The 13,123-nt window shown below is 48.4% G+C and overlaps 1 protein-coding gene across 4 annotated transcripts in view; it reads left to right on the top strand.

Moving 5' to 3' along the window:
• The first annotated feature begins 341 nt into the window (after window positions 1-341).
• Sufu (SUFU negative regulator of hedgehog signaling) overlaps window positions 342-13,123 on the top strand; it is a 92,572-nt gene continuing 79,790 nt past the window's right edge. For 2 of the 4 annotated variants that reach the window (XM_040743429.1, XM_040743428.1), the window contains exons 1-2: window positions 346-724; window positions 4,648-4,782. In XM_040743429.1, the coding sequence (XP_040599363.1) occupies window positions 543-724; window positions 4,648-4,782 (317 nt within the window). In that variant the 5' untranslated portion in view covers window positions 346-542. Of the gene's footprint in view, window positions 725-4,647; window positions 4,783-13,123 lie in introns of all 4 variants that reach the window. The other 2 variants (XM_040743421.1, XM_040743426.1) reach the window with 2 other exon arrangements.

The raw sequence follows: 13,123 nt of genomic DNA, 5'->3' as shown, positions 1-13,123 counted from the left end.
ACATATTAAAGAGTTGTAATGTATTAATAATGACTCACAGACGAATGAATTGGTCAGTAGTCAGGCTTATCTTAAAATAGTGTATCAGCAAAACATTATTAAGCGTTTCTTAGGAGCTTCTTAGAGTTTTCACTATTCCTAGCACCTCTAGGTTCCGCGTCTGTTTAAAACTGGGATCCTCCTAACACTAGGGGGAGGCCAAGATCCTTGGGACGCTCCCAGCACAGAGGCCCGGAGGCGGGGCCTATTGTCAAGTCACGCCCTCCCCATTTGTGACTGGCAATGGCACTAACCAATGGGTGGCAGCCAAGGGCACGCCGACGCCCCGCCCCCTGGAGCTCCCCGCGGTCCCGCAGCACCCTCTGGCCGACTCTGCCAAGGCTAGGGCTTGGGCGGACGGAGCACCGTGCGCAGGCGCCGAGTTAGACCTCGCCATAGCCCCCATCGCCTCGGGGAGTCTCATCCACAGTGGGTCCGCTGGCCCATCGGGGCGCTTTCCCTCTCCTACCCCCCCGGGTTTCCCGCGCGCCCTACGCGCCCCGATGGCGGAGCTGCGGCCTAGCGTCGCCCCCGGCCCCGCCGCGCCCCCGGCCCCTGGCCCTAGTGCCCCTCCGGCCTTCGCCTCACTCTTTCCCCCGGGACTGCACGCCATCTACGGAGAGTGCCGCCGCCTTTACCCTGACCAGCCGAACCCGCTCCAGGTCACCGCTATCGTCAAGTACTGGTATGCTCTGGGCCTCGGGAGGACGGGGGCCGGCCGGGAAAGCTTCGAGCGCCGCGCCGGGGACGAAGTAGTTTGCAGGAGGGGGAGGAAGAAAACGGTTAAAGTTCTTGGGAACCAGGAGCTTCCTGATGCTGGGGAGGGAGTTAAGACAGAAGTTGGGAGTGGGGACAAAGGGTTAACGGATCCCTGGAGTAGTGAGGGGTTAACCGGGATTGAGGGCACTGAGAACGGGGGGTGTATGCAGGAGCGGAGGGGGGCTGAGAGAGGGAACTGCAAACGTGGAGAAAGGAGGGGGCGCCTGTAGTGGGTCACTGGTGGGCTTGGGGAAGCCAGGGGCGGCTGGAGTGGAATGGGGGAGGTGAGGCGGGGCCTGGAGAACATTTGAGAGGGCTTCGGAGGGCACGAGACCGCATAGTCTAGGGCGGTCTGGGGACCAGGACGCCCCTGTGGGCTTGGAGGGAGCAAGATGAGGGCTTTGTGCCTTTGGTGAGTGAAGAGTTGTGAAGACGGCCTTCCCGAGCGAGCTCTGGAGCTTCTGTCATTCAGTACGAAGCTGTTGCTCTTGAAGTTTGACAGAGCAACTCTTCCAGATAAACTTTTTGCTTACTCTGCACAGTTCTCTCTCTGCAGAGCTCGCTTCTGGCGTTGCAGCTGCTTTTGCTTTAGGACCTTAGTTAAGAACAGGCTCAGTGAGCCATGCTTTGGCTCGGGATTGAAGGGGATAGTAGCTTGCCACTTAAGGTGGGGATTGCATGATGGTGACCTGAGTCCTGGTCAGGAGCAATGAAGTGCCGCCTGAAGAAGCGCTTCCTGTTCCGTCTTTGGAATTTCAGCCGAAGTTTCTCTAGGAAGCCCAGGATAAGTTTAAAGTTGCTCAGTAAAGGATCAGTTTCCAAATGGGCTGTCCTTGGGGGTAGAAACTACCCTTTCTGATTTCCCGTTCTTGTTAGCAACCTGTTTCTTTAGTTAGCATTCAGACAAAACAGGTGTTGATTTGAATGGGGATGAGTTCTCATTGTCTTTCTGGACCAAAAATAGACTAGGAGGTGGCCACATTCTTACAGGAACTCAGTGTATTAGATGATCCTTTTCAGTGGATCCTGGAAGACTCCCGGGGCAACTGCTTGGGGCACTAGCAAAAGTAGACCTGAAGGGGGTGTGGATGCTGCTGCTGGCTGCACCCCTTTTAAGGCTGTCTTTTTCCTGTGCGACATCCCCTTACTGCCTCTAGGGAAGGCTGTCCAGGGATGAGACTAACTGCCCGTGTCAGTGAGAGGATGATGCAAAGAAAACTGACAGCCTGCAGGGCCTAGGGACCAGCCTCTGCCCTGGAGGCCAGGGGGTAAGCCAGCGGTGCATCTGGGGCAGGCATGCTGTTCCCAGGCTGAACAAGGTTCCAAGAGTCCTTCTGAGTAGAAAACAGCTCTTGCTAATCTTTTTTGTTTGTTTATTTGTTTATTTGAGGCAGGGTCTCACTATGTAGCTCTGGCTGTCCTGGAACACACTTTATTGACCGGGCAGACTCACAGAGATTCCCCTGCCTCTGTCTCTGGAGTGCTGGGATTAAAGGCAGACACCACTACAACCAGTAGCTCTTGCTAACTTAATCAATCATTTTAATTGCACCTTTATAGCTATGTTGTGAACTTGTCCCATGCTACAAGAGAAACGAGACTGACTTTCCATGATGTGTGTTTGCTCTGATCTTGTTTAAGTCCCTTGAAGAATAGGGCAAATGGCTTTGTTACCTACATAGCTATCACGAGAGTTGTGCATTCAAGGTATGGAAGCATTGTGCAAAGGACCAAAGTAGTTACAGCATTTTTTTTTTTTTTTACTTCTTTCTACCACAAGCTTGTAGTGAAGCTATATCCTCAGAGGTAGATCAGCATGTGGTAACAATTGGGAAAGCATGTACAGCATTTTGTGAAATAAGAAATGCCACCTAGATGCAGGAATATAAGAGGAAACAACTTAGGGGCTGTTTTTTTTTTTTTTTCTTCTGAAACTCAGAGGGATTTGCAGAATGGAGATACTGAAGTTTATGCATAACCTTCCCTTTAGCATCTTACCAGCCCCTCCAGGTCTCATAGCAGGGTACTAAACTTCTTGGGTCTGGCTATAGGATTTCTCTTGGGTTTGAGGGGTGGCTTTTTAGTTAGCGGTCACTGGCTGGCAGGGCTACTCCAACCAACAGTTGGGACTTTTCACAAGCAAGTCAAGGATCAAAGCAGGGAGGCAGAGCCTGGTGCCCTGGTCCACTCTAGTCCTGCAGCTGCCCTATAGGGAAGTCAGGCGGTAAAGGATGAGTTAGGCCAATAGAGCACATCTTTCCCTAAGTGTCAGACACCATTTCCAGCATCCATCTGAGTGTGGATGATAGAACAGCACTCTCGAGCTTGGGTATGAGGCTGTTTGGTTATTGCCATTCCTCAACTCCTCTTAAGGCCTCTTCTTGATGTGCCCTCTCCTGGGAGACTGTCTGAAGGAGCTATAGTGTGCTGCCAGGTGAGGCAGGACATCCAGCAGTGTCACTACTCGAAGCTCAGTGGACTTAGGTGCAGCAAAGGCTCCTGGGGATTTGCAGCAGGAAGCTGGAAGGAATATGGAGCCCGTCTTTTTAGGGTTTTGCAGCCATAATGGGGTCCTTTTCTTTCTTCTATCCCTCCCTGAAATGCTTCTAAATACAACTATGGTCAAGTGATTTGGTGATGGTGTATACCTTTAATCCCAGCACTTTGGAGACAGAGGCAGGGGGATCTCTGCAAGTTCCAGGCTAGTCTGATCTACAGAGCTAGTTCCAGGACAGCCAGGCTACACAGGAAAACCTTGTCTTGCAAAACAAACAAACAAAAGGCAGACATAGAGACTTGTCCCTTTACCTAACTCACTCAGGTAAGATCTAAGTTATTTGTAGTGACTTTCTTATGAGTTCTATAAATAACTTAGCCTTTTCTTTTTCCCCAGAGAATAAGGATTTCTGCAAAGGCTGATAACATCCTGGCAAAGAGGATGAAACCAACCGGACTTACTGGTTTTAAAATAGGGTTTGAATTGCATGGTCCTGGCACACTTGCTGGGATCTCCTGTACCCTGTCTTTTATTTGGTTGTTAGGGTCCCTCAGAAGTTTACCCCACGTGCAAAGCGCACTCCTGCTGATGGGCCAGGGCCAGGCAAAGATTCTCCAGTCTGTGGAGTGGTCCATGTGCGGCAGCTCACAAGTGGAGTTCATGGGCTCAGTGCACACTTCGTTCTACTGATGGTCTCCATTTAGTATACTTCTCAAGTCTACTATGCTTTCCTGTCCATTTGCTTGTTTTGTTTTGCTTAAGCACTAATTACTAAAAGAACTTTTATTGAATTAAATCTTCAGTGAGGTAATGACGGAATATCTTCTTCAACTGCTTCTCTGTTGGATTTGTGGGGAAATTTAATGTGAGCCTTGGGAGCATCAAATTTTGAACTGCCCCAGCTCTTCTTTGAGACAAAAGCCTCCTGGGATGCTCCTTAGCATGCAGGTGCTCACAGGGTCAGCCTGGTTCATTGCTTCGGTGCTCTACGCACAGCTGGGCTAGCTGATGTTTAAACTTTGTCATCTCTTACCTTGAAGCCTTGCATACTGTCAGGCACCACAGAAGACTCCAGTTGGAGTCAGCAACTTGAAATGGGTGCAAGCAAGATGTGCAACCAGCAAGTCTGCTTCAGAGGGAAGAGAAGAGAGCGTCTTGGTCATGTGGGGGGTCACATAGCCTCAGCTGCTTTTCCCTTGGCTCATTGCTAAAGAGATTTTTGCCACCCTTTAGTTATCTTTTGCTTTAGGTTCCTCTAGGATGGGGCTTTTGGGTTTGTAGAGCAGAGTCTCTTCCTTGGTATTTTCTGGTATCCAGGTTTAAATTGACCCCTTGTGTTTTGTCTTTTGCAGGTTGGGTGGTCCAGACCCACTGGATTATGTTAGCATGTACAGGAATATGGGGAGTCCTTCTGCCAACATCCCTGAGCACTGGCACTACATCAGCTTTGGCCTGAGCGATCTCTATGGTGACAGCAGAGTCCATGAGTGAGTGTATGCCACCTGTCTTTCCTTGACCCTAAGTCTATTTCTGAGGTTTTATTGAACATGTGTGATGTTCTATGAACATGTTGGTTCTATGAGGGTGACACTTTTCAGTGTCACCTCTGTTTCTACCTTCCGCTTGTGCTGGCTAGCCTGGACCTTGCTATGTAGACCAAGCTGGTCTTGAACTTGGGCTCGTAGAATCGCTTAGGTTGGTCTTGGACCTCTCCATCCTCCCACTTCAGCCTCCTGAGTGGCAGGGCTTGTAGACATGTACAACCAAACTTCATCCATCTGTGCTTGGATTGTCCACTGCACTGACCTGCTTCTATTCTCTGCCCTGTGCCTCTTAAAATCTTACCTTTTTGAGGCTGGAGAGATGGCTCAGCCACGGCTCAGTGGTCAAGAGCACTGGCTGCTCTTCAGAGGACCCAGGTTCAATTCCCAGCAATCACAGGGCAGCTCACAACTGTCTTAACTCCAATTCCAGCAGATTCAGTGTCTTCTGGCCTCTGTGACAATAGGCACATACATAATGAGTACACAGATGTACCTGCAACCAAAATACCCATACACTTAAAATAATAGAATAATTAAAAATTTTTCTTATTCTTTTCCCTGATTTCTCTTTATAATCACCTAATATATGTTTTAATTCTAAAATATATTTTAATACCAAGCAAAATATAATTAACTTTGTATTTAATCTTCCAAAATTACAATTAGAATAATTATAAAAGCTAACATTTTTTTTAAATCACTGATTATATGCCAGGTACTCTTCTAGTTATTTTATACATGTGTGTCACTAATGAATTTAATTTTCAGCATAACGCTGTAAAACTGGAAGATGATAATATGTGCCCCACTTAGTAATGAGGAAATGGAAACAGAGCTGCTATAACGTAATATCATTTCTTTGCAGTGTGAGGGCCAATATTGATTGATTGATTGGGTGATTGATTCAGAGCCTGGGTTTAGATGTTGATAGCCTGGCTCCACAGGTCAGACTCCTTCAGGATCAAATCCAGGTCCTCAGGTGTAGTAGCTAAGTGTTGTATCATGGAACTACATCTTCAGTTCAAACAGTCTATAATATGCGTTATAAATGCTCATAGGTTAGCTCAGGCTTATTACTAGCTAACTCTTACAACTTTAATTAACCCATTTCTATTAATCTATGTATTGCCATGTGACTCATGGCTTTACCTCTCCTCTAGCAAATCTTGCTCCCTTTTTGCCTCCTGGTGAACTCCCCTGACTCTGCCCTTTTTCCCAGAGTCCTTAGTCTGGTTTTCACATCTATCCTTATCCTGTCCAGCTACTGGCCAGCCAGCTTCTTTACTAAACCAATCACAGCATAATTTACACAGTGTAGAGGATTATCCCACAGCACATCATCTCCAGAGTTGGTCTCTACTGAGTCAGGACAAGAGGAGCCTTGCTGCTTTTCAACTGGCCTGTGCTAAGTCCCCTAACCCAGACAGAAGAACGGTGGTGGAAGAGGGCTCCCTTGTTGGTAGCTTCTCTTGGTATTGCTGTCTTACAGATTTTCTGAACTGCGCAGGCCTCACATCTAGGTTATAAAAGAACTGGAATTTGATTTAGACTGAGTCCAGAGTTTGAACTCTTACATTATTGTACTGTAACATACCAACTCCTCACCCACAGGCCCAGGCTGGCTTCTCTATGTTTTGTTAGGCTCAGAAGCCAGGTCTCCTCTCTTAGCACATGGCAGTCAGTGTCTGTGCCTGTCTTCATAGCCTTCAAAATTGGATCAGCAGAAACCTTGGGAAATAGACTTAATCCTGCCTGAGTGTGGGCTGTTTTTTTGTTATTTATTTTCATGTGCATTGGTGTTTTGCCTGCATGTATATCTGTGTGACGGTGTAGCATCCTCTGGATGTTGTGAGCTGCCATGTGGGTGCTGGGAATTGCATCTGTGTCCTTTGGAAGAGCAGCCAGTGCCATCTCCCCAGCCCTGGGGACCCTGTTTTATAGTATTTATAGTGGATCTAGAATAATTAAAAAAATGAGAAAGTAAAGAAACCATGATAATATATTTGGGAAGACAGGCTCTCACTTTGTAGCTCAGGCTGTCCTAGAACTCACTATAGTCAAGGCTGACCTGTATCCCCTTGAGCTAGAGTTACAGGTGATTGTGAGCCACCTGATGTGGGTGTTGAACCCTAACTCAGTTTCTCTGGAGGAGTAGGAAGTGTTCTACAACCTTCAGAGAGTGCCAGTGAGGTGGGTTGGTAGATAAAGCCACTTGTTGCCCAGCCTGATGATAGCCCGAGTTTATTCCTGGAATAAAGTGTATAACCTGAACCCATATAAAGGTGAAGGGAGAGACCCGACTCCACAGTTGTTCTCAGACCTCCACACTCTTGATGAGGCACACGTGTGCACATCCATCCTCATACAGTCTTGGTTAGGGTTATGTGATGAAACTCCGTGACCAAAAATAACTTGGGGATGGAAAGGGTTTATTTGGCTTACATATCCTGAATCATAGTATACTGAGGGAAGCCAAAGAGAGAATTCAAACCAGGCAGGAGCTTGGAGACAGGAGCTGATGCAAAGGCCTCAGAGGAGTGCTTGCTCCGTATGGCAGCACCCAGGTCCCAACCAGGGCAGTGCCACCCATGAAGTGCTGGGCCCTCCCAGGTTAATAACACATTAAGAAACTGCCTTATATGTGGTGCCATACACCTTTAATCCCAGCACTCAAGAGGCCAGCCTGGTCTACCTGATGATTCCTGGACAGCCAAGGCTATGTAGAGTGTGTGTGTGTGTGTGTGGGCACATGTGTATGCAGGTACCCATCCATGGAGGCTAGAAGGTGGAGTTGGATCCCCTAGGCATGGCATTACAGGCGTTTGTGAGCCATCTGATATGAGTGGTGGGAGCTGAACTGAATCTTCTGAGAGAGCAGCAATCACTCTTACCCACTGAGCCTCTCTCCAGGTCCTCTCCCCACCATGAGGAATTATTGCCTTTTAATTATAGACACAGAAATTCAGAGGTATTTGCTATGGAGGTGGTAAAATAAAAGCCATATCTGGTGGCACCAAAATCTGTTCTTTGCCATGGTGTTGTCCTATTTTCTATTTGTTCCTACCATGTCTCCTTCTAGTGGCATCTTTTTCCCTCACAGCTTGTGGAGGATGGAGATAGGCATTTCCTGTGCTGCGTGGGGGGGGGGGGGATCTTGTTTGCAAATTCCAAGGTGAAGCACAAGTGATTGGCATGACCATTTCCACTCACGTGCTTTCCCACCTCACATTCACCAGTGGGAGCAGGATGACAACAATTGTTTGCACCAAGACTGCTTGCCATACAAGTGTGGGGAGCTGAATGTGCTCCCCAGCATCCACAAAAAAGCTGGGCATAGAGGTGCACACTTATAATCTTAGCACTGGGCAGGTGGAGACAGGAAGATGCGTGGAGCTCACTGACTAGTTACTCTTACTGTCAGTGAGAGACCTTGTCTCAAAAAATAAGGTGAGGAGCAATGAAGGAAGACTCTTAACATCAGCTTGTAGTCTCCACACGTGTGCATACCTAATGAACATGTACATACACACATACCACACACACAAAGGTGTATTGCTATTTGGATGCTGAGAATTGTACTCAGCCCCCGCCTTGCTGGGTGCACACCCTACTACTGAACTACATATTAAAAGACTAAAAACATAAAAGTTTTGTCGTGGGATCTCTTGGTATTTTGACACGTATATAAATCATGTAGTACTTATACAACTTCATTTCATATATTTGTAATTTTTAATGGTTAAAACATACCAGCCAGGCGTTGGTGGTGCACGCCTTTAATCCTGGCACTCAGGAGGCAGAGGCAGGTGGATCTCTGTGAGTTTGAGACCAGCCTGGTCTACAAGAGCTAGTTCCAGGGCCTCCAAAGCCACAGAGAAACCCTGTCTCGAAAAAGAAAAAAACAAAAAAACAAAAAAACTCCAAATCCTTTTTTTTTTTTAAACTTTCTGAAAAGGGCAGTGCGCTCCTGTTGTACATAGGTGCTCTGTGTTTCTTGAACTTAGTCCCCTTAGTCGCTTGATCAGGTTCTCTCCATTCTGCTTGTACTCTCTGTGGCCTGGTTAACCACAGTTCCACTCCCATTTCTGTGAGTGTATCAAAGGGGTTCGTCCTTCCTCCCTCCCTCCCTCCCTCCCTCCCTCCCTCCCTCCCTCCCTCCCTCCCTCCCTCCCTTCCTCCCTCCCTTCCTTCCTTCTTTTCTTTTGACAGGGTTGCTCTGTGTAGCCCTGGCTGTCCTGGAACCCCCTCTGTAGACCCGGCTGACCTCAAACTCACAGAGATCTACCTGCTGCTGCCTCCCAAGTGCTGGCTTGTTTTTGTTCTTGACTATTTTTATTTTTATTTTATGTGTATGGGTGTTTTTGTTCTTGACTATTTTTATTTTATGTGTATGGGTGTTTTGCCTCTTCTGGAAGAACAGCCAGTGCTCTTAACTGGCCACCTCTCCAGCCCTTGGCTTGGGTTTTTGAAATAGGGTCTCCTGTACTTGCTTCAACCCTGGGCGCTTCTGATCCTCCTGCTTGCCCCACGTCCCTGCTGGGGTCACAACTGTGTGCTGGGACAGTAGGTTACACAACAGTTTGTGTGGTGCTGGGCCTGGAGCCCCGTCCGGATTTGTGCATGCCAGGCAGACACTACCAAATGAGCCACACCCCTAGCCAAAAGGTTTTGAAGAAGCTGTTTCTGAAGTTGAGAGATGACATAGATGGTAATTTGTAGCTGCAACAGGGGAGAACAGGAGAGTTTTCTAGAACATGAGAGGCTACCCACAATGCCTTCAGTAGAAGAGACCGCCCTTTTCCAGTCCCCACACTTGCGAGGCGTCAGACATCTGAGCCTGAGCTGCCAAGCGCTTGTCGAAGCCTGCAGCTCTGCAGCCCTGGCCCTTTCCTGTGGCCAGGCAGCTGTGCGCTCAGTGGGGAGATGTGTGGGGCTGTGAAAGCGGTACCGTCAGTGCCTTTCTCTGAACGGCAGCTCCTGGGACCTCCAGAAGCTCTCACTAGACAAAAAGTTGCTGAGGCCTGAGGAAGGTCTGCAAAGCTGGAGAGTGTATTCATGAATGAAGGCAGACTTCCTGGAGAGTCTGTGGGGCAGTCATCTGCTAGATGTACTGGACTGGTTCCAAAGACTGTCTTCATGTGGCATTGACCCAAATGTCCACCACCATGGGAGAGCTAGGCTGTGCCCACAATGCTGTCTGGTTGACAGACATGGCATGTCCAAGTGAGGTTGGGGCTGTTGCGGCCTCGTCTGAGGGCTGGAGGTGTGGCTGGCAGGCTTCTTGTAGCTGCCTTGATGAAGGAGGTGGAGAGCCTTCTTTCCTGTTCTTCACTGGACTCCACACCACCGAGTTATTTATTGGAACCCTGGACACAGATTAACTTGTCCGCTTGTTGTATAGTGGGGACTCAGTCCCTGCAGGGGAGAAAGGTTAACTTCCTTTCCCAAAGCTTGCCTTGCAAGAACTCTGTAACATGCCCCTTTATCTGCTGGGGTCTCCAGTAGAAACCCTGCCTTTGCTTTGGGTGCATGTCTTGGCCTTGCCTCCCCATGGACCTGAACTTCTCTCCCTTCCTAGAGTGCCTCACAAGACCACCTGCAGATGACAGTCCCCAGGACAGCCAGGTCCCCAGGATACCTGGCTGAGCTCAGCCAGCTGAGGGAAGTGCCTTGTGGGCTCAGCAGAGGGCAGGCCACTCTGAAGCCCCAGAGATGTTTGGTTTCATTGTGACTGAAATTGGGACAGCCTCTACCAAGGCCAGGGATTCAGACCACCTGGGAAAAGTGGGGGGCCCTTTGACTTGGGCTGAATGGAGGGTAGAAATCAAGGAAGGGCTTAGACCTCCTTTTTATGACATCTATTTGGGGGGCAGTGTAGATGCATGTCCCGGTACATGTGTAGATTAGAGGACAGTTTGCACGAATTGGCTCTCTTCACATGTGGGTCCCCAGGACCAAACTTAGGTGGTCAGGCTTGACAGCAAGCATCTTTCTCAGCAGCAGCATGGACCTCTTTTTGTAATGACTGTGGGACTGGATATCAGACTCAGGGCTTTGTGCATGTGGCAGGCTCTCTAGAAACCCAGGCCCAAGCACTGTGGTGCTGTGTGTGTGAATGCCTCTCTCTCTCTCTCTCTCTCTCTCTCTCTCTCTCTCTCTCTCTCTCTCTCTCTCTCTCTCTCTCTCTCTCTCTCTCTCCCTCTCTCCCTCTCCTCTGTGTGTGTGTGGCTATTGAGGGGGTGGGGATGGGGGTGTACACTTGCCTGTGTGCTCACGGAGGCTGGGACTTGGCTTTAGTTATCTTCCTCTGTCGCTCTCCACCTTACTTTTTTGAGGCAGGGTCTCTCACTGTCTTACTTAGGGTTACCATCGCTGTGATGAACACCATGACCAAAAGCATCTTGGGGAGGAAAGGGTTTATTTTGCTTACACCCCCATCACTGTTCATCAAAGGAATTCAGGGCAGGGACCTGGAGGCAGGGTGATGTTGAAGCCTTAGAGGAGTGCTGGTTACTGCCTTGCCCCTTACAGCTTGCTCGGCAGTTTTGTTTTGTTTTTCTAATTATTTTTATTTTGTATGCACTGCTGTTTTGCCTGCATGTAAGTCTATATGAGGGCAGTGAATCCTGGAGTTACAGACAGTTGTAAGCTGTCATGTGGGTGCTAGGAATTAAATCCAGGTCATCTGGAAGTGCAGCCAGTGCTCTTAATGACTGAGCCATCTCTCCAACCCTTCTCAGTAGTTTTCTTATAGAAGCCAGGATCCCAGCCCAGGGGTGGAAACACCCATCATGGTTTGAACCCTTCTACATCAATCACCAGTTAAGAATATGCCCCATAAGCCGGGCGTTGGTGGCGCACGCCTTTAATCCCAGCACTCGGGAGGCAGAGGCAGGCGGATCTCTGTGAGTTCGAGGCCAGCCTGGTCTACAGAGTGAGTTCCAGCACAGCCTCCAAAACAATACAGAGAAACCCTGTCTCGAAAAACCAAAAAAAAAAAAAAAAAGAATATGCCCCATAGGCTTGCCTATCCTCAGATCTTATGGAGGCATTTTCTGAATTGAGGCTCCCTCTTCTCAGATGGCTACAACTCAAGTTGACATAAAAACTGGCCAGGACACTCGCTGAACCTGGAGTTTGCTATTTCAGCTACACTGGCTGGCCATTAAGCCCTCAAGATTGCACCTGTTGCTGCCCCTCACTCCCAGCGGGTCTATAAACATACCACTATGCTCAGCTTTTACATGGGTGAGGAGAATATGATGTCAGGGTCTCATGGTTGCACAGCTGTCTTTACCCACTGAGCTATCTCCACAGCTATACATCTATATATTTTTTCTGAGACAGGATCTCATGTAGTCCAGGCTGGCCTTGGAGCTATACCTTGTCAGGTGGTTGTGACACACGCCTTTAACCCCAGCATTAGGGAGGCAGAGGCAGGTGAATCCAAGTTCAAGATCAGTTTGTTCTACAGAGCAAGTTCCAGACAGCTGGGGCTATACAGAGGAACCCTGTGTTGAACAAACAAACAAAAAGAAAGAAAAGGAGAAGAAAAGGAAGAAGGAAGAAGAAGAAGAAGAAGAGGAAGAGGAGGAGGAAGAGGAAGAGGAGGAGGAAGAAGAAAAGAACAGAAGAAGGAAGAAAACATATCCTCGAGGATGATCTAACCTTCGTGGTCTAATGCCTAACCCTCCTCCTTCCACTTCCCAGGTGCTGGAATTACAGGTGTTTCCTGAACCCCTCCTGGTTTCTGTAATGCTGGGAATCAAACACATGGCTTCATGTATTCGATGTTTGCACTTTACCAACTTACGTCTTCAGCCTCCTCACCACGTTCAAAGCAACATTGAACCCTCTTTAAAATGACAACTTAGGACCTGGAGGGATGGCTTAGCAGTTAAGAGTACTTGCTGCTTTCCCAGAGGACCTGAGTTTGGTTCCTAACCCTCACGTTGGGCAGCTCACAACCGCTCACAACTCTAACTCCAGGGGATCCAACACCCTCTTCTGGCCTCCATGTGTACACACACACTCAGGGTGTACATTCACATAAATACATACATACACATAAATAAAAAATGCTAAATTTACAACATTGGGGGCTTAAGAGATGGCTCAGTGGTTAAGAGAATATACTTCATCTGGGTGGTGATGGAGCACGCCTTTAATCCCAGCACTTGGGAGGAAGAGGCTAACATATCTCTGTGAGTTCAAGACCAGCTTGGTCTACAGAGTGAGTTCCAGCACAGCTAGGGCTACACAGAGAAGCCTTGTATAAAAAAAC

The sequence above is a fragment of the Mesocricetus auratus genome, unplaced genomic scaffold (genome assembly GCF_017639785.1).
Source record: "Mesocricetus auratus isolate SY011 unplaced genomic scaffold, BCM_Maur_2.0 Super-Scaffold_4256, whole genome shotgun sequence".
Taxonomy (NCBI): Eukaryota; Metazoa; Chordata; class Mammalia; order Rodentia; family Cricetidae; genus Mesocricetus; species Mesocricetus auratus.
The sequence above is the reverse complement of the archived record's forward strand: the minus strand, read 5'-3'. Positions and strand labels throughout refer to the sequence as shown.